This window comes from Moschus berezovskii, chromosome 17 (genome assembly GCF_049115385.1).
Source record: "Moschus berezovskii isolate FMDL1 chromosome 17, NW_MosBer_1.0, whole genome shotgun sequence".
NCBI classification, from domain to species: domain Eukaryota; kingdom Metazoa; phylum Chordata; class Mammalia; order Artiodactyla; family Moschidae; genus Moschus; species Moschus berezovskii.
Genome location: NC_142476.1, coordinates 16,442,248 through 16,464,411, shown reverse-complemented (window position 1 = coordinate 16,464,411; position 22,164 = coordinate 16,442,248). Strand labels below are relative to the sequence as shown.

The window sequence follows — 22,164 nt, the reverse complement described above, 5'->3', positions numbered from 1 at the left end:
GAAATCTTCGACTAAGGCACAAATATTTCCTATGTGCTAAAGCAAAAATCTTTTGGTTTTAGATTTCACATTTGAGTTGTTGGTTCACTGTGAGTAAGTATTTGCAAATGGTGCTAACACAGTGTTGAGGGTTTTTTTTTGAAAGGTTGTATTTCTGGACACTATTCTGTCCCATGCTCTGCACGGCTGTCCCTTTCACCTGTCCCTTTGCACTGTCTTGGTGACAGTCCTCACGGCAGTGTTTAGCAGGAGTCTTGACAGCAGGTAGAATGAGATGACTTTTTTTTTTCTTCCAAATTTCTATTGACAATTCTAGTTCTTTTATGTTTCTAAATAAACTTTACAATCTTTTTGTCAAGTTCTGCTGGGATTTTATGGGATTGTGCTGAATTTAAAGAACAATCATAGAGGATCGACATCTTTATTATTTCTAACCCATAATCACTGAATTTTCTCTATTTATTAGAGTCTTGTTTAACTTCTTAGGTCTAGTTATTTTTACCATTTAAATATTTCACATTGTTGCTAGATTTACACACAAGTATTTTGGGTTTTCAAGCTGGTATAAATAGTACCTGAAAAATTTCAATTTCTGTTGGTGCCTTACTAGTATATAGATGTACGGTTGATATCTCAACGCTGATCCTGCTAAAACTTCAGTCTTTCAAGTTTTCTACAAAAACAATCTTGTTGTAACTGAATAAAGTCTATTTTATTCCTTACTCTTCAATATGTATGGCTTATTCTACTATCTAAGAACTCCAAATACAAGGCTGAGTAGTGTTTTAACAGAGAACATTTTTGTCTTGTTCCTACCTTAAGATAAACATAACCACTCTTTTACTATTAATTATAATATTAGCTGGGGAATTTTTATAAGCTGCCTTTTGTCAGTTTCAGGCAGTTCCCTTGTATTTCTCATTTGCTGAGTTTTATAATGAAAAGATGATGAATTTTGTCATATGTTTTTTCTCTGCATCTATTAAGGTGGTTGTTTTTTTTTCCTTCAAAGTTTCTTGATATGGTAAATTACACTGATTTTTAAATTTGAATCATTCATGCATTCATAGAATATACTTCACTTGATTATGATGTACTCTTGTTTTTTGTAAAAGAGGATTTGATTTACTAATATTCTGTTTAAAAATTTTAGTTCTATGCCCACTTTGGATACTGTATAACACTTTTCTTGCAGTGCTTCTGTCTGGTTTTGGTATCAGAGCAACACTGTTCTCATGAAATAAGCTAAGAAGTGTTCCCATCGCTTTAATTTTCTTGAAGACTTTGCATAGGGCTGCTACTCCTTATTCCTTAAACATTTGGTATAATAACACTAGCAAGAACATGGGGCCTGCACTACACTTCCTGAGGTTTTGGAGGAATATTTATTGAATACAGTTGATCGGCTACATTGTGTGAGTTTCAGGTGTACAGCATAGTGACCTGTTTTTTGTTTGCTTTTTTCCCAGATTATATTCCATTACAGATTATTACAAAATACTGGGTATAATTCCCTGTGCGAGCATGCTCAGTTGCTCAGTTGTCTGACTCTTTGTGACCCCCTGGACTGTAGCCCACCAGTGTCCTTTTCCCATGGAATCATTCCAGGCAAGCATACTGCAGTAGGCTGCCATTTCCTCCTTCAGGGGATCTTCCCAACCCATGTCTCCTGTGTCTCCAACACTGGCAGATGGATTCTTTACCACTGAGTCACCAGGGAAACTCCAGGTAATCCCTGTGCTATATGGTAAAATACCTGTTGCTTATTTTAGGTGCAGTAGTTCGTATCTGTTAATCCGATACTAATTTGCTGCCCCTACCTAATCCTATGGTAACTATAAATTTATCTACTTCTTCTGAGTCTGTTTCTGTTTTATATGTAGTACCATTGGTATCTTTTTTATTCCACACTCAAGCGACATCATACAGGATTTGTCTATGTCTGACTTAATTCACTACGCACCATATTCTCCAAGTCCATCCAAGTTGCTACATGCTTGTTGCTTATTTATTTCAGGTAGAGTGGTCTGCATCTGTTAACCATCCCGTGCTTCTAATTTGCTGCCCCCTCCCCTCGTCCCACTGGTAACTCTTAGTCTGTCTTCTGCATCTGAGTCTGTTTTTGTTTTATATGTAGAATCATTTGTATTATTTTTTTTGATTCCACATTCAAGTGATATCATATAATATTTGTGTGTGTTTTTTGTCTCGCTTATTTCACTGAGTATAATATTCTCTAAGTCCATCCATGTTGCTGAAATTTAAGTATTTTATTCTTTTGAAAAAACCAAGTAATATGGCAATATACACACACAAAAACACAAAACATTTTAATCCAATCACCTGCTGATGGGCACTTGAGTTATTTCTGTCTTGGCTATTGTAAACAGTGATGCTATGAACACTGGGGTAAATGTACCTTTTTGAATTAGAGACTGTTTTTTTCACATGTATACTCACGAGTGAGTCTGCAGATCATAGTTCTATTCTTAGTTTTTTAAGGAACCTCCAGACTGCTTTCTTTACTAGCTGTATCACTTTACATTCCCACCAACAGTTTAGGAGGGTTTCCTTTTCTCCACACCCCATATAACATTTATTATTTATAGACTTTTTGATGATAGCTACTCTGAAGAGTGGTGACACTTCATTGTGTGTTTGATTTCCATTTCTCTAATAATTTATGATGTTGAGCATCTTTTCATGTACATGTAGGCCATCTGTATGTCTCTTTTGGGCAAATGTTGATTCAGGTCTGCCCATTTTTTGTGTTATTTTTTCAATACTGACTTACATGAGTTGTTTGTGAATTCTGGATATTAACCCCTTGTCATTTTCATCATTTGCAAATATTTTCTCATTCCATAGGTTGTCTTTTGGTTTTGTTGATGGTTTCCCATGCTGTGTTAAAGCTTTTAAATTTGATTATGTGCCATTTATTCCCCCCCCACCCCCTTTTTTTGCCTTAGCAAACTGACTTAAAGAAAATATTGCTACAGTTCTGTCAGAGAGCTTTATGGTGTCATGTTTTACACTTGGGTTGTTGCACCATTTGAATTTGTTTTGTATGTGCAATTTATTTTTGTATATGGTTCTAACTTGTGTTGCATGTGCTGTCCAGCTTCTGAAGCACCACTTGTTGAAGAGACTGTCTTTTCTCCATTGTATATTCTTGCCTTCTTTGTCATAGGTTAATTGATCATAGGTGTATCGATTTATTTCTGGGCTCTCTATTCTGTTCATTGATCTATACGTCTGTTTTTGTGCCAGATATTACACTGCTTTGATTATTATAGCTTTGCAGTACAACCTGAAGTTAAGGAAAGGATATACCTAGAGCTTTGTTCCTTTTTCTCAGGATTGCTTTGGCAATTCTGGTCCTTTTCCATAAAAATTTTAGGATTATTTGTTCTAGTTCTATGAAAAATGTCATAGGTATTTTGAGAGCAACTGCATTAAATCTGTAGATTACTTTGGGTAATATGGTCATTTTAGCAATATTAATTCTTCCAATCCAAGATCCAAGACACAGTATATTTCTCCATTTCTTTAAAAATTGTTCAGATTCCTCTATTGATATTTTATAGTTTTCAGTACATATGTCTTCCACTTCCTTGGTTAAGTCAGTTTTAGGTGCTTTTTCGGAGAAGGCAATGGCAAGCCACTCCAGTACTCTTGCCTAGAAAATCCCATGGACGGAGGAGCCTGGTAGGCTGCAGTCCATGGGGTCGTGAAGAGTCGGATACGACTGAGCAACTTCACTTTCACTTTTCACTTTCACACATTGGAGAAGGAAATGGCAACCCACTCCAGTGTTCTTGCTTGGAGAATCCCAGGGACGGGGGAGCCTGGTGGGCTTCCGTCTATGGGGTCGCACAGAGTCGGACACGACTGAAGTGACTTAGCAGCAGCAGCAGCAGGTGCTTTTTACTTATTTTGGATACAATTTTAAATGGAATTTTTTTTTAAACTTAGTGTGACATTTCATTGGGTAAAGAAATATAACAGATTTCTCCATGTTCATCTTATATCCTCCTACCTTGCTGAATTCATATATTAAGTTCTTCCAGTAGCTTTTATGACCAACCTAGACAGCATATGAAAAAGCAGACATTATTGCTGACAAAGGTCCATCTAGTCAAAGTTACGGTTTTTCCAGTGGTCATGTATGGATGTGAGAGCTGGACCATAAAGAAAGCTGAGCACTAAAGAATTGATGCTTTTGAACTATGGTGTTGGAGAAGACTCTTGAGAGTCCCTTGGACTGCAAGGAGATCAAACCAGTCAATCCTAAAGGAAATCAGTCCTGAATATTCATTGGAAGGACTGATGCTGAAGCTGAAACTCTATACTTTGGCCACCTGATGCAAAGAACTGACTCACTGGAAAAGACCCTGATGCTGGGAAAAATTGAAGGCAGGAGAAGAAGGGGATGACAGAGCATGAGATGGTTGGAAGGAATCACCAACTTGATGGACATGAGTGTGAGCAAGCTCCAGGAGACAGTGATGGACAGGGAGGCCTGGCGTGCTGCAGTCCGTGGGGTTGCAAAGAGTTGGACAGGACTGAGTGACTGAACTAGAGTTTTTATGAAGACTTTAGCATTCTCTATATAGAGTATGATGTCATCTGTAAATAGGGACAGTTTTACTTATTCCTTCCTATTATGGATAAATTTATTTCTTTATCTTTTCTGACTGCTGTGGCTAGGACTTCCAATACTATGTTGAATAGAAATGGTGAGAGTGGGCATCCTTGTCTTGTTCCTGAATTTCAGGAAGGCTTTCAGCTTTTCACCTTTGAGCATTATGTTGTCTGTGGGCTTGCTGTAAATGACCTTTATTATGTTGAGATATGTTCCTGCTATATTCAACTTGGTGAGTTATCATGAATGGACGTTGACTCATTTGACAAAATTTCCTTCTGCACAAAGATGGTTCAACATAAGCAAATCAGTCAATGTGATATACCATAATAACAAAAGACAAAATCTGCATGAGAGAAAGGTTTAACCTATTATATTTACAGGCATAAAGTTGTTTGTTTTATTCCTTTATTGTCATTTAAATGTCTACAGTATATTTCGTGGCATCTTTTGCACTTGTGATACTGGTAACCTGTATCTTCTGTTTTCTGTCAAATTCATATAGGTTTATCAATTCTACTGATCTTCTACAAGAAGCAGGCGTTGATTTCTTGACTGTCTCTATATTATTTCTCTTTTCAATTTCATTGCTTTTTCTCTGTCTTCATTATTTCCTATTTTTGTTTTATTTGCTCTTTTTCAGTTTCTTAATGTGGAAGTTTAGGTTATTGATTTAAGACCTTTAATATCCTTTGAAGTAATGTTTCTGTTATACCCAACAAGTTCTGATATTTTGTGTCTTATTTTTACTATGCTTAAAGAAATTGTAATTTCCTTTGTTATTTTGTCTTTGATTTATTAATTGTGAGAGTCTTGCATAATTTTCAAATATTTGGGAATATTCTAGATTATGTTTCGATTTATACATTCACCCCATTTTTGATCAGATAATGTACTCCAAATGATTTCAATTCTTCAAGATTTGTAAAAATTTTCTTATTGCCTAGAATATGATAATAAGAATGGTCCCTCTTCACTTGAGAAAATATTTTGCTATTGTTCAGTGGATCCTTTCTTTTAAGAGGAAAAATCCCAACAGTGTCTCCCTGCTTTTTGATCAAGCTCTAACGCCTTAAGTATTCTTTGTAAAAAAGATTTTCCCAAGCATTTATCAATCATATCTATGAGACAATTTACATCTCTTACAATTTACACTACCATTTCCTGCAGCCACACTGTCATACTTCTTGTAATATAAGACAACACTTAAGAAAAAGTGTGTTGAATTTTTGATGCTTTCATGGAAAACAGTCTTAACTCATGCAAATACACAGTAGTTTGCAATGTATCAATTGGCATGCCAAGAACCTGCCAGGTGAGAGGCTGGAAACTCTACAACTAGAAGTAGTTTTTACTTGGTTTGACTGATGTTAAATCAAATTAGAAACCAACTTAACAGGAGACTCAAGCACATATGACTGTTTTTACTTACAGGTAAAACTATTTACAAAGCCTCTACAGTATTTACAAATTAAGAAGGAAATAAATAGAAATATTATTACCTTTACACTGAGGAGGCTGACTACTCCATTCATCATTTCCAATACAAGTAAGCTTGCTCTCTCCAATAAGTGAATATTCATCTGGTCCATTTGAAGGATTACAACTATAAGTTACTACTTCATTGTATTCAAATACTTCCTTGTGGCTATTGGTGTATTTTCCATTTTGAATTTCTTCAGGTGGTTTACACAAAATCTCTTAAAAGAAAAACAAAGAGGACGTGAAGGGCTAAAGGGAAGGGTAAAGGACTAAACAGCATCAGAAAGTCCTATGAGTTGCCTGCAATAAATTCATTACCATATGACTGCTATATGCTAGCTGTGAATCCACTATCCATTGAGAAGAAGCTTTTGATGAGAAAATATATTATCCTAAACTCAAGCTATTAATCTACAAATGAATTTCTAGAATAAAACTCATTTTCTTAAAGTCATGAAATATCTACATGAGATACATATATATTTACCTGTAAGGCCAAACTAAGTTTTGTTCTCATCATAAGAGATGCTGACAATTTAAAGATATAATATGATCATGATTAAAAACAGAACTCAGTGCTAGTTGAGAAATGCTTCATAATTTGTAAATGTTATCTGTTTGCTAAGTCAGTTCTTCACATTAATACCAATTATTACTGTCATTTTCACCTTCATCCTTATAAGTGCATTGTGAAATTTTCCAGAGGCTATAAATTGTGTGATTTTTCAAGTGACTAAATCTGATGTTTTCCTTAAAGCCAAACACTGAAGACATTTGCAAAAATGTAAAACAAAACCATTATTTTAGAATGTTTTTATTTTTTCATTAAATATGTGTTATATACTAATAGGTACACATTTATTCCCCTTAAAAATGAATTAATAAATAATTATTTTGAAAACTTTTCAGGATTAATTCAATATAATAGAATTGACATAGCATAACCCATAACATTATATGGGTTATGTCTCTACACATTGTTGCTATGACAATAGACATAACCCATATAAACAAAAGCTCACTGGTGTCTATGTTAAAGTATAAAGAAGTCCTGAGGCCAAAAGTGTGAGAATTGCTGCTCTACATTCTGACAACATACTTACTTTCACATGTTGGAGGGTTATCACTCCAGTCCACAGTGTTTCCAGAAATGTCACAATGAGAGATACTTGCCCCAACTAAGTAATAACTAAACAAGAAAAGAAGAGTTACTGTGTTCTTTTAGTTACGAGGCGAGCACAATGCGAAAACAGTTTTACACGGCTCTTCTTCTGCACCAGATAACTGGGGAGAGAAGCTCCTTAAAGAAAACATAACAGAAATGCCTACTAAATCTGCAACTTAATCACATAAACGTTTCCGCACCTGAGTGAATACACATTAGCCCACAGCAAAATGTCTAAATTACTTTGTCATGCTGGCTGGCATCTTTGCATCACACATTCACGTCTACGCTTTTGCTCACACCTTTCTACTCCGTAAGAACTGAACAGACAGATAAAGCCCTAGAGCTTGGATTTCGCCCACCCTAGCTCCTGCAGGCTTCTTATAAGCTGCTTGAGCGGCTTGTGCACAGATGCCTGCCTGGATTCAAGCTCCAGCCCCAAGATCGACTTGTTACCTGGGCTTGGGAAAGTCCATTAAAGTTCACTTCTTCAGTTTCCTCATATATAGAAAGGGAGACAATAGTACATATCTCATGAGACTGTCTTAAGGATTGTATGAGTTAGCATCTGGCACAGTGAGTACTAGGTAAGTTTTAGTTCTTATTAATAGTCTTTAGAGTATTAATATTCAACATACAGGCATACCTCATTTCACTGCTGTTCACTTTATTGAGTTTTTAACAAACTGAAGGTGTGTGGAAACCCTGCGCCGAAAAATCTACTTGTGTTCATTTTTCCAACAGTGTTTGTTCACTTCATGTCTCTGTGTCACATTTTGGTAAATCTCACAGATTTCAAATTTATTACTACTATTATATTTGTTATGGTGATTAGTGTCTTTCTTGTTACTACTATGACTCTCTGGGGCTCAGATTATGGTTAGCACTTTTTGGTAACATAGTATTCTGAAATTAAGGTACGTACATTTTTTCAGACATAATGCTATTGCACAATTAACAGACTATAATGTAGTGTAAACACATGTAAAAAACTCATTTGATCTGCTTTACTGCAGTGGCCTGGAAGTGAACCTGCGGTTATCTCCAAGGCATGCCTATATCTTTCTAGTAGTAAAGTGGTTCAGCAACACTACTCAATGAAATCTTATCTGATCATTTAAATTCACACTACACTCTTCTCCTGGACTCTCACAGTAAAGATCATGAAAATCATCTATTTGGTGCTTTTCACTTACTATTCTGTTTTGACACCTCTCGATATTGCATTTCTCAAGAAGTCCACAACTTCCCTGAGTCTCCTGGTACCCAGCAGCCTCTTTCTATCTAGTCACTGGATCTCCCACTGTTTTTACTTGATCAAATTAAAAATACCCAGTGTGTCTGCCTGTGCCCACTTCCAGATGACTTTTCCGCAAGGGTTAAGGCACTGATTCGAGATTATAACTCGTTAAGTAAAGGACTCTGGGATGATGGCAAAACAGGTGGCAACGGGAATCTGTCTCCGCACCCTGATGACAGATTCACTGATAGAGTCTGCCTGATTTCCACTGTTTAGGAAATCGAGGACGTCTTCATGTCCTGCGATTAGGAGGAAGAGGCTTGGACAGGTGGGTTAGCTTGATTTCGGTCCGTGTGAGCTTGCAGCACAGCAGCAGCTCTCCACCGCTCACCGCAGCACACGCCGCTGGAGCAGCTTCTAAGAAGCCTGCGGGAGCTCGGGCGGGCAGAAAAGGGCCTGCCCTCCAAGGAGCAGGTAGTGATGCTCTTACCACTGCTGCTTCCGATCCCAGAGGAGCCAAAAAGAGATGGGCAGCCACTGTTGTCACACCTCCGCCAGCTTTTTCAAGCCCCTTCAGCACTGGCCAAATGATTTCCAAGAGATCTGAAATCCAGCACCCCTTGCTGCCTCCTTCACTTTTTTTCCCCACTAGCAGAAGTGTGAGCGGAAGTGACCCAGTCGTGTCCAACTCTTTCCAACCCCATGGACTGTACAGTCCATGGAATTCTCCAGGCCTGAATACTGGAGTGGGTAGCCTTTCCTTTCTCCAGGGGATCTTCCCAACCCAGGTCTCCCAAACTGCAGGCAGATTCTTTACCAGCTGAGCCACAAAAGAAGCCCAAGAATACTGGAGTGGGTACCCTATCCCTTCTCCAGCACATCTTCCCGACCCAGGAATTGAACTGAGGTTTCCTGCATTGCAGGTGGATTCTTTACCAGCTGAGCTATCAGGGAAGCCCATAGCAGAAGCCGGACATTAAATACTAGGATATTTCAAAATAATTGCATGTGGAAAAAAATATTAGAAAACAACTGTGCATGCCCAGAGAAAAGCTGAGAAAAGACCTGAATCGGTATTGAGACACCATACAATAATCAAAAAATAAAACCAAAATGAAAGAGGGGGTGAATCTGATTTTTCAGAGTTACCACATTGTTAGAATTCATGTATCGATTCCACAAAAAAGTCACAAGGCATACAAAGAAACAGAAAAAGAATCTATGGCTCATATAATGGGAAGATAAATGAAAAGAACTTTTTCTCTGAAGGAGACCTTATGACAGATCTATTAAACAAAGACCTTAAAAGGGGTGCCTTGTGAAGTCACTCTCTCTGGAAATAGGTGGGTGCAGGTTCTGCCACCCCACTTTTTGTCAACAAAGCGGCCAGACAGCAGACCCACAGATGCAGATATTTGTGAAGACCCTGATGGACAAGACCATCACTCCTGAGTTCAAGCCTAGTGTCACCATAAAGAAGGTTAAAGTCAAAACCAAAGACACCGGCCATCCTGCCTCACCAACAGAGTTTGACTTTTGCAGACAGATAACTGAGGGGGCTGGGCTCTCTCAGACTATAATATCCAGAAAGAATCCACGCTGCCCTGGGTGCGTCACACGTGGGGTGGCATCATCAAACCTTTCCTCTGCCAGTTTTTCCTGCAAGTACGACTGTGACAAAACAATCTGCTGCAAGTGCTGTGCACACCTGCTGTTGCCTGCCACCAACAACCTGTGCCCCAAGAACAGCAGCCAAATACAGCCTCGTCTCTGCCCCACAGGGTGGCCCCCCACCTAGGCCCCATGGACCTGGAGCCTCAGTGAAACTGGGAAGAAATAACAGTCGTTAAGATGGACAAAGAACCAAAGGAAGAAATGTAGAAAGTTTATAGAGAACGGTATGTGAACGCAGTGGAAATATCAATCAGAGACAGAAAACCATAAAAGAATCCAAAAATAAATTCTTGAGTTGCAAATTACATTAATGGAAAAGAAAAAGTCACTAGAAGAACTGAAGGCGTATTTGAGAAGAAAGAATTAGTAGAACTGATATAGGGGAACAGAAATTACTGACTCTGAGAAATAAAAAAAATTGAAGAAAAGTGGATAAAGCCTAAGGAATCTGTGGGACTCTAACATGTACACTGCGCGACGCTCAGAAAAGGGACAGAGAGAATTCTTATAGAAATAACAGCTGAGAACTTCCCAAATTCCATAAAAGACATGAACAGAAATATGTCAAAAGCTCAAAATTCTAAGTAAGATGAATACAAAGAGACCTGCACAAAGCCATAATAATCACACTTGGAAAAAACAAAGAATACTGAAAACTGTGAGAGAGAAGAGAAGCATCGTATGTCAAGCATCGTAAATCAGATTATCAGCAGATTTGTCATTAGAAATTCAGAGTCCAGAAGAAAGTCATTGATATAATTTAAAAAACAACTCAACCAAAACCCCTCTATCCAGCAAAACTGAGCATCAAAAATGAGGGAGAATTGAAGACATTCCCAGAATTAAAAACTTAAGAAGTCTGTGACCACTATTCACTCAGGAAGAAACGTGAAGGGAGTACCGAAACGGGAATGGAAGGTCTCGAAGTCTTATGTGTAAAAAAAAAGAAAAAAAACTCAGCAAAGGTAAATATAAAAGCGAAGCGAGCATTACTGAAACAGTGGTTTGCAACTACAAGTTTTGTTTACGATGTGATTTAAAAGACTAAATTATAAAATAGATTATTAAAGTAGAAGCTAGTATTACAATTATTTGTGTAGACAGCAGTATGATATCAACAACCAAAAAGGGTGAGAATGGGACGGTAAAGCACTGGTTTTGTAATTTAGGAAATTTCAGTTCAGTTCAGTCCAGTCGCTCAGTCGGGTCCGACTCTCCGCGACCCCATGAATCACAGCATGCCAGGCCTCCCTGTCCATCACCAACTCCCGGAGCTCACTCAGACTCAAGTCCACAGAGTCGGTGATGCCATCCAGCCATCTCATCCTCGGTCGTCCCCTTCTCCTCCCGCCCCCAACATCTCCCAGCATCAGAGTCTTTTCCAGTGAGTCAACTTGTCGCATGAGGTGGCCAAAGTATTGCAGTTTCAGCTTTAGCATCAGTCCTTCCAATGAACACCCAGGATCGATCTCCCTTAGAATGGACTGGTTGGATCTCCTTGCGGTACAAGGGACTCTCAAGAGTCTTCTCCAACACCACAGTTCAAAAGCATCAATTCTTCGGCGATCAGCTTTCTTCACAGTCCAACTCTCACATCCATACATGACCACGGGAAAAACCATAGCCTTGACTAGACAGACCTTTGTTGGCAAAGTAATGTCTCTGCTTTTTAATATATTATCAAGGTTGGTCATAACTTTCCTTCCAAGGAGCAAGCGTCTTTTAATTTCATGGCTGCAATCAGCATCTGCAGTGATTTTGGAGCCCAAAAAAATAAAGTCTGACACTGTTTCCACTGTTTTTCCATCTATTTCCCATGAAGTGATGGGACCAGATGCCATGATCTTTGTTTTCTGAATGTTGAGCTTCAAGCCAACCTTTTCACTCTCCTCTTTTCACTTTCATCAAGAGGCTTTTGAGTTCCTCTTCACTTTCTGCCATAAGGGTAGTGTCATCAGCAAATCTGAGGTTATTGCTATTTCTCCCAGCAATCTTGATTCCAGCTTGTGCTTCTTCCAGTCCAGCGTTCCTCATGATGTACTCTGCATATAAGTTAAATAAGCAAGTTGACAATATACAGCCTTGACGCACTCCTTTTCCTATTTGGAACCAGTCTGTTGTTCCATGTCCAGTTCGAACTGTTGCTTCCTGACCTGCATACAGGTTTCTCAAGAGGCAGGTCAGGTGGTCTGGGATTCCCATCTCTTTCAGAATTCTCCACAGTTTACTGTGATCCACATAGTCAAAGGCTTTGGCATAGTCAATGAAGCAGAAATAGATGCTCTTCTGGAACTCTCTTGCTTTCTCCATGATCCAGCGGATGTTGGCAATTTGATCTCTGGTGCCTCTGCCTTTTCTAAAACCTGCTTGAACATCTGGGAGTTCACGGTTCACATATTGCTGAAGCCTGGCTTGGAGAATTTTGAGGATCACTTTGCTAGCGTGTGAGATGAGTGCAATTGTGCGGTAGTTTGAGCATTCTTTGGCATTCCCTTTCTTTGGGATTGGAATGAAGACTGACCTCTTCCAGTCCTGTGGCCATTGCTGAGTTTTCCAAATTTGCTGGCATATTGAGTGCAGCACTTTCACAGCATCACCTTTCAAGATTTGAAATAGCTCAACTGGAATTCCATCACCTCCACTAGCTTTGTTCGCAGTGATGCTTTCTAAGGCCCACTTGACTTCACATTCCAAGATGTCTGGCTCTAGGTCAGTGATCACGTTATCGTGACTATCTTGGTCGTGAATATCTTTTTTGTACAGTTCTTCTGTGTATTCTTGCCACCTCTTCTTAATATCTTCTGCTTCTGTTAGGTCCATACCATTTCTGTCCTGTATCGAGCCCATCTTTGCACGAAATGTTCCCTTGGAATCTCTAATTTTCTTGAAGAGATCTCTTGTTTTTCCTATTCTGTTGTTTTCCTCTATTTCTTTGCACTGATCACTGAGGAAGGCTTTCTTATCTCTCCTTGCTATTCTTTGGAACTCTGCATTAAGATGCTTATATCTTTCCTTTTCTCCTTTGCCTTTCGCCTCTCTTCTTTTCACAGCTATAAATTCAACCTGGAGTGCTGTAACTTCCCAATGGTTTTTGCTTTGCTTTGTTTTGGTCACGCTGTGAATCGTATTGGATTCACAGCTTGGATCTCAGCTCCCCAATCAGGGATCGAACCTGTGCCCCCTGCAGTGGGGGTGAAGGGTCCAAACCCCTGGACTACCAGGGAATTTCCACGTACAGTGTTAAATGTAATTTCCAAGGGTAACAACAAACACTACAGCCAGAGGATATATACATAAAAGGAAACGAGACAGGAATTTAAATATTTCACCACAAAAATCAACTGCACAAAAAAGAAGACAGTAACGCAGGAAATGAGGGACTAGGACAAACGCTGCAAGGCGTACAGAAAACAAACAGCACAATAATGGAAGCAGGTCCCTCCTCGCTCCAACCGAATCCTGTCTACAAGAGACTCAGGTGACAACAGGAGACATAAATGGAGTGAAAATGAAAGCCTGGAAAAAGATATTAGTAACCAAAACACAGTTGAGTAGCTATACTAAAATCTGACAAAACAGACCTTAAGTAAAAAAAAAAAAAGGTCACAAGAGACAAAGAAGGAAATTGTAAATCAACAAAGGTTCAGTACTGCAAGAAGATATAACAGTTATAAACATTTATGCACCTAATGACAGGCCATCAGAATACATGGAGCAAGAAATGACAAAAGTGAAGGGGCAAATAAACATTCCTACATAATAAGCATGTCTCCAATATTGGTTGGAGACTATAATACCTCACTCACAATAACGGACAGAATGACTACACAGAAGATAAACAGAGGACCTTAATGAGAAAACAACCTGATCTGACAGATATATACCAGTCCATTCTAGAGGAGATCAGTCCTGAGTGTTCACTGGAAGGACTGATGCTGAAGCTGGAACTCCAATACTCTGGCCACCTCATGCGAAGAGTTGACTCACTGGAAAAGACTCTGATGCTGGGAAAGGTTGGGGGTGGGAGGAGAAGGGGACGACGGAGAATGAGATGGCTGGATGGCATCGCCGACTCTGTGGACATGAGTTTGAGTGAACTCCGGGAGTTGGTGATAGACAGGGAGGCCTGGCGTGCTGTGATTCATGGGGTCGCGGAGAGTAGGACACAACTGAGCGACTGAACTGAACTAGCCAACAAAAACAGATCATACCGTCTTTCCAACAGCACATGGGATATTTTCCAGGACAGACCATATGCTAGGCTATAAATAAGGAAACAATGTTATTCAAACATAATTATTTAACAAATAATACTATGTTTATTTTATGCTACAAATTAATTTTAAGTAATAGATTTTAAAAGGTAGATATTACACAAAGTATATTCTTTGACCACACTAGGAAGAAGTTAAAAATCATTACCAAAAGGAAAACTGAAAATTCATGAAACTGTGAAAATTAAACAGTATGTTTTTAATCAACCAATGGTTGAAAGCAGAAATCAGAGTGATTAAAACATACCTTGACAAATGGAAATGAAAATATATCAAAACTTATGGGATTTAGTGCCAAAGGGGAAATTTACACCTATAAATGTTTACATTAAGAAATGGTACCTCTGAAAGTTCAAACTAAGTTTACAAGTTAAGGTACCAGAAAAAGAAATAAATCCAAGGCTAGCAGAAGGAAGTAAATAATAAAGATTTACTATGGTTTAGTTGCCATATTAGAACAGAGATAAACAAACAAAAAAAGGGCAAAACAACAGAGAAAAATCAAAGAAACCGAAAGTAGGTTCTTCAAAAAGTGCAAGAGTTGAAAACCCTTTAAATAGACTAAAAGTGATTAGACTCAAATTACTAAGTCAGAAATAAAAGTAGTAACACCACTACTGATTTGACAGAAATAAAAAATACTATCAGAGGGCCATGAACAATTTTATGCCACAAACGGAACCACTAGACAAAACAGACAAACTCCTAGAAACACAAAACCTACCGTGACTTAATCACGCAAACACATAATCTGAATAAACCTTAACTATTGGAGAAGACTCTTGAGAGTCCCTTATACTGCAAGGAGATCCAACCAGTCCATTCTAAAGGAGATCAATCCTGGATGTTCATTGGAGGGACTGATGCTAAAGTTGAAATTCCAATACTTTGGCCACCTCATGCGACGAGCTGACTCACTGGAAAAGACTCTGATGCTGGGAAAGGTTGGGGGCGGGAGGAGAAGGGGACGACGGAGAATGAGATGGCTGGATGGCATCGCCGACTCTGTGGACATGAGTTTGAGTGTACTCCGGGAGTTGGTGATGGACAGGGAGGCCTGGCGTGCTGTAATTCATGGGGTCGCGGAGAGTCGGACACGACTGAGCGACTGAACTGAACTGAACTGAACTGAACTGAACTGATGGCAAGCCACTCCAGTCCTCTTGCCTGGAAAATCCCATGGACAGAGGAGCCTGGTAGGCTGCAGTCCCTGGGGTCTCGAAGAGTCGGACACGACTGAGCGACTTCACCTTCACTTTTCACTTTCATGCATTGGAGAAGGAAATGGCAACCCACTCTGGTGTTCTTGCCTGGAGAATCCCAGGGACAGAGGAGCCTGGTGGGCTGCCGTCTATGGGGTCGCACAGAGTCGGACACGACTGAAGCAATTTAGCAGCAGCAGCAGTAAGGAGACAGAATCAGTAACCAAAAAGCTCTCAATAAAAAAAAAAATTCTGGATCTGATGGTTTCACTGGTGAATCTACCAAACATTTAAAGAAGTAACACCAATCTTTCCCAAACTTTTCCAAAAAACTAAAGAGAAGTCTTCTGAGCTCATTCTATGAGATGAACATTACTAGGATAGCAAAATTTGACAAAGACACAATGAAAGTTAGATCAACAGCCTTTAAAAACACTGATGCAAACAACCTCAACACAATACTAGTAAACAACTCAACAGCACCTTAAAAGGATTAAACATCATGAGCAAGTGAGAATTATCACGAGAATGCAAGGGATGGCTCAACACACAAATAAAATCAATCATTGTAATTAATAAGCCATACCAAATCATTGTAATAAGCCATATCAAAAGAGAGAGAAAAAAAGCACATGATCACAACTGAGGCAGAAAAAAAAACTTGACAAAATTTGATCAGAACAGGCATGGAGAACTACTTTTACCACTTTTATTCAACATGGTACTAGAAGTTCTAGCTAGAGCAATTAAGCAAGAAACAATATATATATATATATTTCTACTACATAGAAAACCCTAAAGATTATGCACACACACACATAAACACAAATACAAATGTGGGAACTAATAAACTCAGTAAAGTACCAGGATACATAGACAACAATAAAAAACTAGTTGCATTTCCAGAGATACCACATTTATCCTTTAAATTCACATTTTTTAAAAAATGCTCAGTATCCTTAATATATACTATTAAGAGAGCCCTGTAGAACAAAGGCTGTTATTAAATACTCAGTACCTCTTTGAGATGCTTCACTCCTTTGTAGCAGTTTCAACAATAAATTTTTCCAACTAAAAGATCCTGATGAAGATTACTGTCTAAGCTAGCCAGGTCAACTTTGGTCTCGTAACATCTTACAGATTACTTCGATATAAGAACAACTATAGTTGGCTATTCCACTTCCCAGTTCCATAAACCCTATTTCAAATCTCAGAATTGGACATTTTATTGACAAATAGAGTGCACGGTGTTGTCAAGGATACAGTCACCATGATTTTTCAATGTTTATGATAGGTGCTGAAACTCTAATACTTTGACCACCTCATGCGAAGAGTTGACTTACTGGAAAAGACCCTGATGCTGGGACGGACTGGGGGCAGGAGGAGAAGGGGACGACAGAGAATGAGATGGCTGGATGGCATCGCCGACTCGATGGACATGAGTTTGGGTGAACTCCGGGAGTTGGTGATGGACAGGGAGGCCTGGCGTGCTGTGATTCATGGGGTCGCAAAGAGTCAGACACGACTGAGCGACTCAACTGAACTGATACTAAATTTTATACTATTTCTCTTTCCTTCAATTTAAATTTCTATTAGTTACTCATCTTTTCAATCTTCATAAAAAGCCCAAGGTTATTTGGCTACAGTATGACTAACATATAAAGCAAAATGAAATCAACTTTACAGCAATGCTTAAGAGAGGCAAAATGAAAATGGATTTAGTCACACATAACCTTATTTCCTCTAAGGAGCAGCCTACTTACCCCTTATTACAAACATAGTGAGCCTGTGAACCAAACTCAATACTTCCATTTACAAAGATAACTTGGCCATTTATGGGATCACCTAGAGAAGGACACCGTCTTCCTAAAAGCAAAAGATCAAACTTGTTTTACACCCATTTCAAAATAGATCTGAATCAAACTCAAAATTCTATATGGCTTGTTTGAACTCATGGGAATATTATTACTTTTATTATGATTTTCTTGCTTTAACTACTTTAATGCCACATAAGATTCATAATTATCCAGGCAACCAACTGTGAGGAAAACAATTCCCTGGAGATTTTTCAAAGCCTGAATGCACGGCTATCTAAAAACCTACATTCACACGAGAAAACGATCATTCCAGTAGTAAAATACGTACTCTAAAATGTGTGAGAATCTCTAGAGCAATAAAAAGTTTTTTGGATTAAAAAAAATTTTGTTTACTTACTTTTACAGGCCTCCTGGAGAGACGACCATGTGTTATCATTCTGACAAACAAGAATGAGGTCTTGACCAGGAGTTATTAACTGGAAACCCAGCCTACATTCATACAAAATCTGATCCCCAGGGCTATAACTGGGTTCAAGGGCACCCTGAGGCTTCATAGTGACAAACCTTGGTGGCTCACCACAGGCATCTAGGAATAGAGAGAATAAGAGCATAAAAATAAATCGTTTTATCTTATTCACCAGACAGGGACTGTGGCCTGGCAACAGATAGGTAGTGCGGGACAAACGGAAAAGTCCTTAGCAAGATTTTATATGCCCCTTGCTTACTTTAAATAACAACCTATGAGCTTCTGGCCTGTTGGCGAATAAGATGAATTTTAATTCAGCAGCAAATGGAAGAGACAGCTTCACTGTGCCTGGTTCTGAAATGTAAATATGTTTATAGGTCCGCATCCTTCCCCACTTCTTTCTAAATTTATCATTTCAAAACTCACCTCTCTTCTAAGAAGTCTCCTATAGCACTATGCTCGGATTATTCTCCCAGAGTTTGAAACACAAACATATTAGGCTGTTTTCTCTCAGAAGACACGGGCCCAGAGGGCAGGAATTGGATGCCTTCTTTTTCTACTAAACTGTATACTCAGTTGTAACACAAGACATGCTGTGATAAGAGGTGAATATAAAATACGCATTGAGGGATTAATAAATCAAAATAAATAGGGACCAAAGTATTTCACAATACTTCATTTGTTTTCCATTAGTGAACTGAACATTTTTAAGTGATATATAGAGACACCGTAAATATCAAAATATAATACTGGATGGCACTACATGAAAAAAACTTGCTCTCCTGGATATTATATATAATTTCATTTTCCTTCACAGATCAATCCCTCAGAAGCTCCCTAAGGTAGCTGGGTTGTTTATCCAATATATCCTGACATAAAGCTAATATTCTGATATGCTTTTAGAGTTTTTTACTTCTGGGGTTTTTGCGGGGAATGTTGGGGGAAAATTTTTTCTCTCTAAAATAATGTCATTTCTATTTCAGCAAGTCCTCTTCCTTTTAAGTACCTGGGCACTTGACAACCTAACAGATCTGTTAGAAAAACTATATAAAATAATGTGACGGAGACACATCAAGTCCTAAAGGGCTAAAGGAATGCACAGGCCTCGCTTACAAGGAAAACAAGAGACAGACCTATTTTGATCCCTGAGGAACATTTACTTACTTACTCTCTGGATCTAGGTCTCACTTCAGATTGAGAGAACTCTAAACAAGTGAAATATCGCCCTTCTTTCCCTCATATTATATATTCCCTTTCCCTCTATGCTCAGTTTCTCTACATATTCTTTTCCATCATATTATAAATTCTAAACCTCTCTCTCAATACTCGTCCAACATTTCACTTACAACAATGTCAAGTTAATTGTTTCAACATTTATCAAAAGTTTTCAACATTTCTACTTTGCTGATCATAATACATGAATTTTCCTCAATTAACTGCCCATAACAAACCAAAGTCAAAAAGTCACAGGTATTAACATTAAACTTACTGAATACTCTGAGGCACACATTCTATTTTTTATAACAGAAAAGAATATGGGCTAGAAATGTTATATAATTCCATTTTAGATAAAAAACACACATCATCATTCAAGAATATCCTGGAAGCACCAAGAAAGAACTCAAGTGACCATGCATATAATTAAACTATATATGTGTTCTTTGCTTTATGCATTCAATTTCAGTAACTATCTTGAAAGCATAAAATGAAGGGAGAATTTCTGATATGACTCTCACATACAGTGCTGTGTATGGAAAAACAAATGTCAATTGGTTTTTTTATCCATTCAACCAACTTCAAGTATCTCTTCCCAATAACATGCATCATGAAAAACATGCTTTCAACAATACGCAGTTTAGAACATTTGCTTTGGAAATCAGTGGATTATAAGCTTCATACACTGTAATGACTGAGTCCAATATCATATTTGTTTTATAATCAAATTTCCTCTCTTTCTCAGAATACTGAATTCTTTTTCCTATAAGGATTTTCAAACACTGCCAGCATCAAAAAACAGTATCTTGACTCAGTTTTTCCTGGAGAATTTACAATATAAATATTACCAGGCTGCAATGCTATATTTTGCCTGATAAGTTATAGTCCATGGTGTCACAAAAGAGCTGGACAACGCTGAGTACACACACAGTGCTATACTTTAACATTAGCCATTATATAACTGGTTAGGCTGCATTCAGAAAACTCCCCAGTTTTCCAGATGAGTTTCAGAAAGGTGAATAGTCTCTACTATGGGTCAAGAGAACTGCCCACCTCCCTACACTTAAAAAAGTTGTGGAAGCACTCCCTACTTGCTTGCCAAAGTTATAAAAATAACTCTCTGAGTCAAGTATAGACCCACCTCCCTGCCCGGGTGGTACCTTTGGAAAATCACGGTCTCTGACCAAAACTAGAACTTGAGTGAAACCTGAAGACTCTTTCACTTTTCTGTCTACACAACCTATTTTTAACCTTCATTGCTTCCTCAAAACGGAGGCTTTAACATCTAAACCTATCCATTTTATTTCTCACATTCTACTCATTTCTAGACCTTAAAAAAAAAAAAATCTACCAGGTTCAAGCAAATAGCCAGCCTCCTTCTAGGTAAATTCAGCCTCATTCTCGGTCCCCCAGTAATTCGAGTTAACCTGCCTGTACCATCTGGAGCTACTGATCATTCTCTTAGCTCCCTCATGCCTGAAAAGCTCTCTTTCCTTGCTACCTATATTAACTGGGTACCAAGTTGCCTGTTAACGTGAATTACAAAAAGCGCCCTTTTCCCCTTGCAAACCTTCTAACCCTAGCCAGGGCCGGCTCTCAGCAGAGACAACGGGCACCACATGGGCTCCGCAGGTCCCCACTTTGAAGGCAGGAAGCTTCTCTGTTCCGCATTCGGCCCAGCTGGACCGGCCACTTCCTCAAAGCACACACCTGGGCACACCTGGCCCGGACTCCCCTAACCCTAGACAGGCCCCGCGGGGCACGAGGCATCACCACGGCCCGGAAAAAACACACAGGGCCAACTCTCCCCAGAGACACAGCAGCAGCCTAGCAACAAGCCCGGACACCGTCGCCACCCTGCAGGTCGGCTCTTGCCTTACCGACTGGATCAGTCCCGGAACCACTCTGGAAGCTTCGGCGGGGGTCCCAACCTGGCCCCAGGTAAACCTCCCAGCCGCACCGCCAAGGAAAGCCGTCTCCGTGGTGCCCACCCCACGCACCCCAACCCCTGACGATCGCGGGGAAACCCGGCCCCGCGCCTGCGGCCCGAGCCACCAAGGCTCGCAGCGGCGTCCAGCCGGCCGGGCCCCGCGCCCCCGGGCCCGCTGCAGGCCCCCTCCCCGGCCGGCGCACACGCTACCGGAGGACGAGGGCAGCAGGAGCAGCGGCGCCAGCAGAAGCACCCCGACGAAGCGCCCAGAAGAAGCCAGGCTTTCCGGGCGGCGGGGCGCCGCGCAAGACGCCCTCATCTTCGGGGAGACCAGCGGGACACCCGAGACTGCTCTGCAGAGACCTGGCTGAGTCCAGCTCCCCGCGATTCAAGAGCCGGACGCAGCAGCCGCGCGTGCGGCCTGAGCCCCCGGGCGCGCCCAGGGCGGAAGTGACACGAGAAGGGGGCGGGGCCGGCGGCCCGGCGGCCCCTCCCACAGGCCTGCGGGGCGGGGCGGGGCCTTGCCCCCTGCGCGGGGCGTGCTGCGGTCCCGCGGGAACCCTGACGGCCTCTAGCTCCGCCCCCGACGGCCTCTAGCTCCGCCCACTGGCTTACCTACCCGGAAGCCGCTGCGGCTTGCGGGAAATAGCTGGTTCCCCTGGGCTGGGCGTTGTTAAAAAGGACTGTTAACTCCCTCTCCAGGAAGGGTGGGACGGAAACTCGCGGTGGCGATGTCGTTCATGTCCGTTTTCCGGAAGGCTGGATTAAAGAATAAAGGGCAGAGACCTAAAAATAGCACCCTAGAGCTCGGGCAAGGGGAGCAGACACCCCCTCAAGACCCCAGTTTGGCCCTGGGATCCAGAGTGTCAGGACACCTCTGCCGGTGCTCAGACTTTGGCATGAGTCAGTGTCAACTGTAAGTTGGCACTTACCAAGGGCCCTGCTGAGGACTGAACAGCAAAGGCATTTGCCACCTGCCTCTAGGGAGACTGAACACCATGCTTCTAGAACTGTTGACCTTCAGCAACCCCTGAGGCAGTTCAGGGTGGAGTGA

General features: G+C 40.3%; 1 protein-coding gene across 12 annotated transcripts in view; it reads right to left on the bottom strand.

Annotated features, from left to right (window-relative positions):
- Positions 1 to 21,563, bottom strand: part of CD46 (CD46 molecule) — a 39,152-nt gene extending 17,589 nt beyond the window's left edge. For 10 of the 12 annotated variants that reach the window (XM_055418993.2, XM_055418992.2, XM_055418988.2 and 7 more), the window contains exons 1-5: positions 21,321 to 21,563; positions 17,897 to 18,085; positions 17,446 to 17,548; positions 7,231 to 7,316; positions 6,148 to 6,345 (exon numbers count right to left, since the gene is read on the bottom strand). In XM_055418993.2, coding sequence (XP_055274968.2) covers positions 6,148 to 6,345; positions 7,231 to 7,316; positions 17,446 to 17,548; positions 17,897 to 18,085; positions 21,321 to 21,429 — 685 coding nt within the window. In that variant the 5' untranslated portion in view covers positions 21,430 to 21,563. The remainder of the gene's footprint in view (positions 1 to 6,147; positions 6,346 to 7,230; positions 7,317 to 17,445; positions 17,549 to 17,896; positions 18,086 to 21,320) is intronic. The other 2 variants (XM_055418995.2, XM_055418996.2) reach the window with 1 other exon arrangement.
- Positions 21,564 to 22,164: the final 601 nt, after the last annotated feature.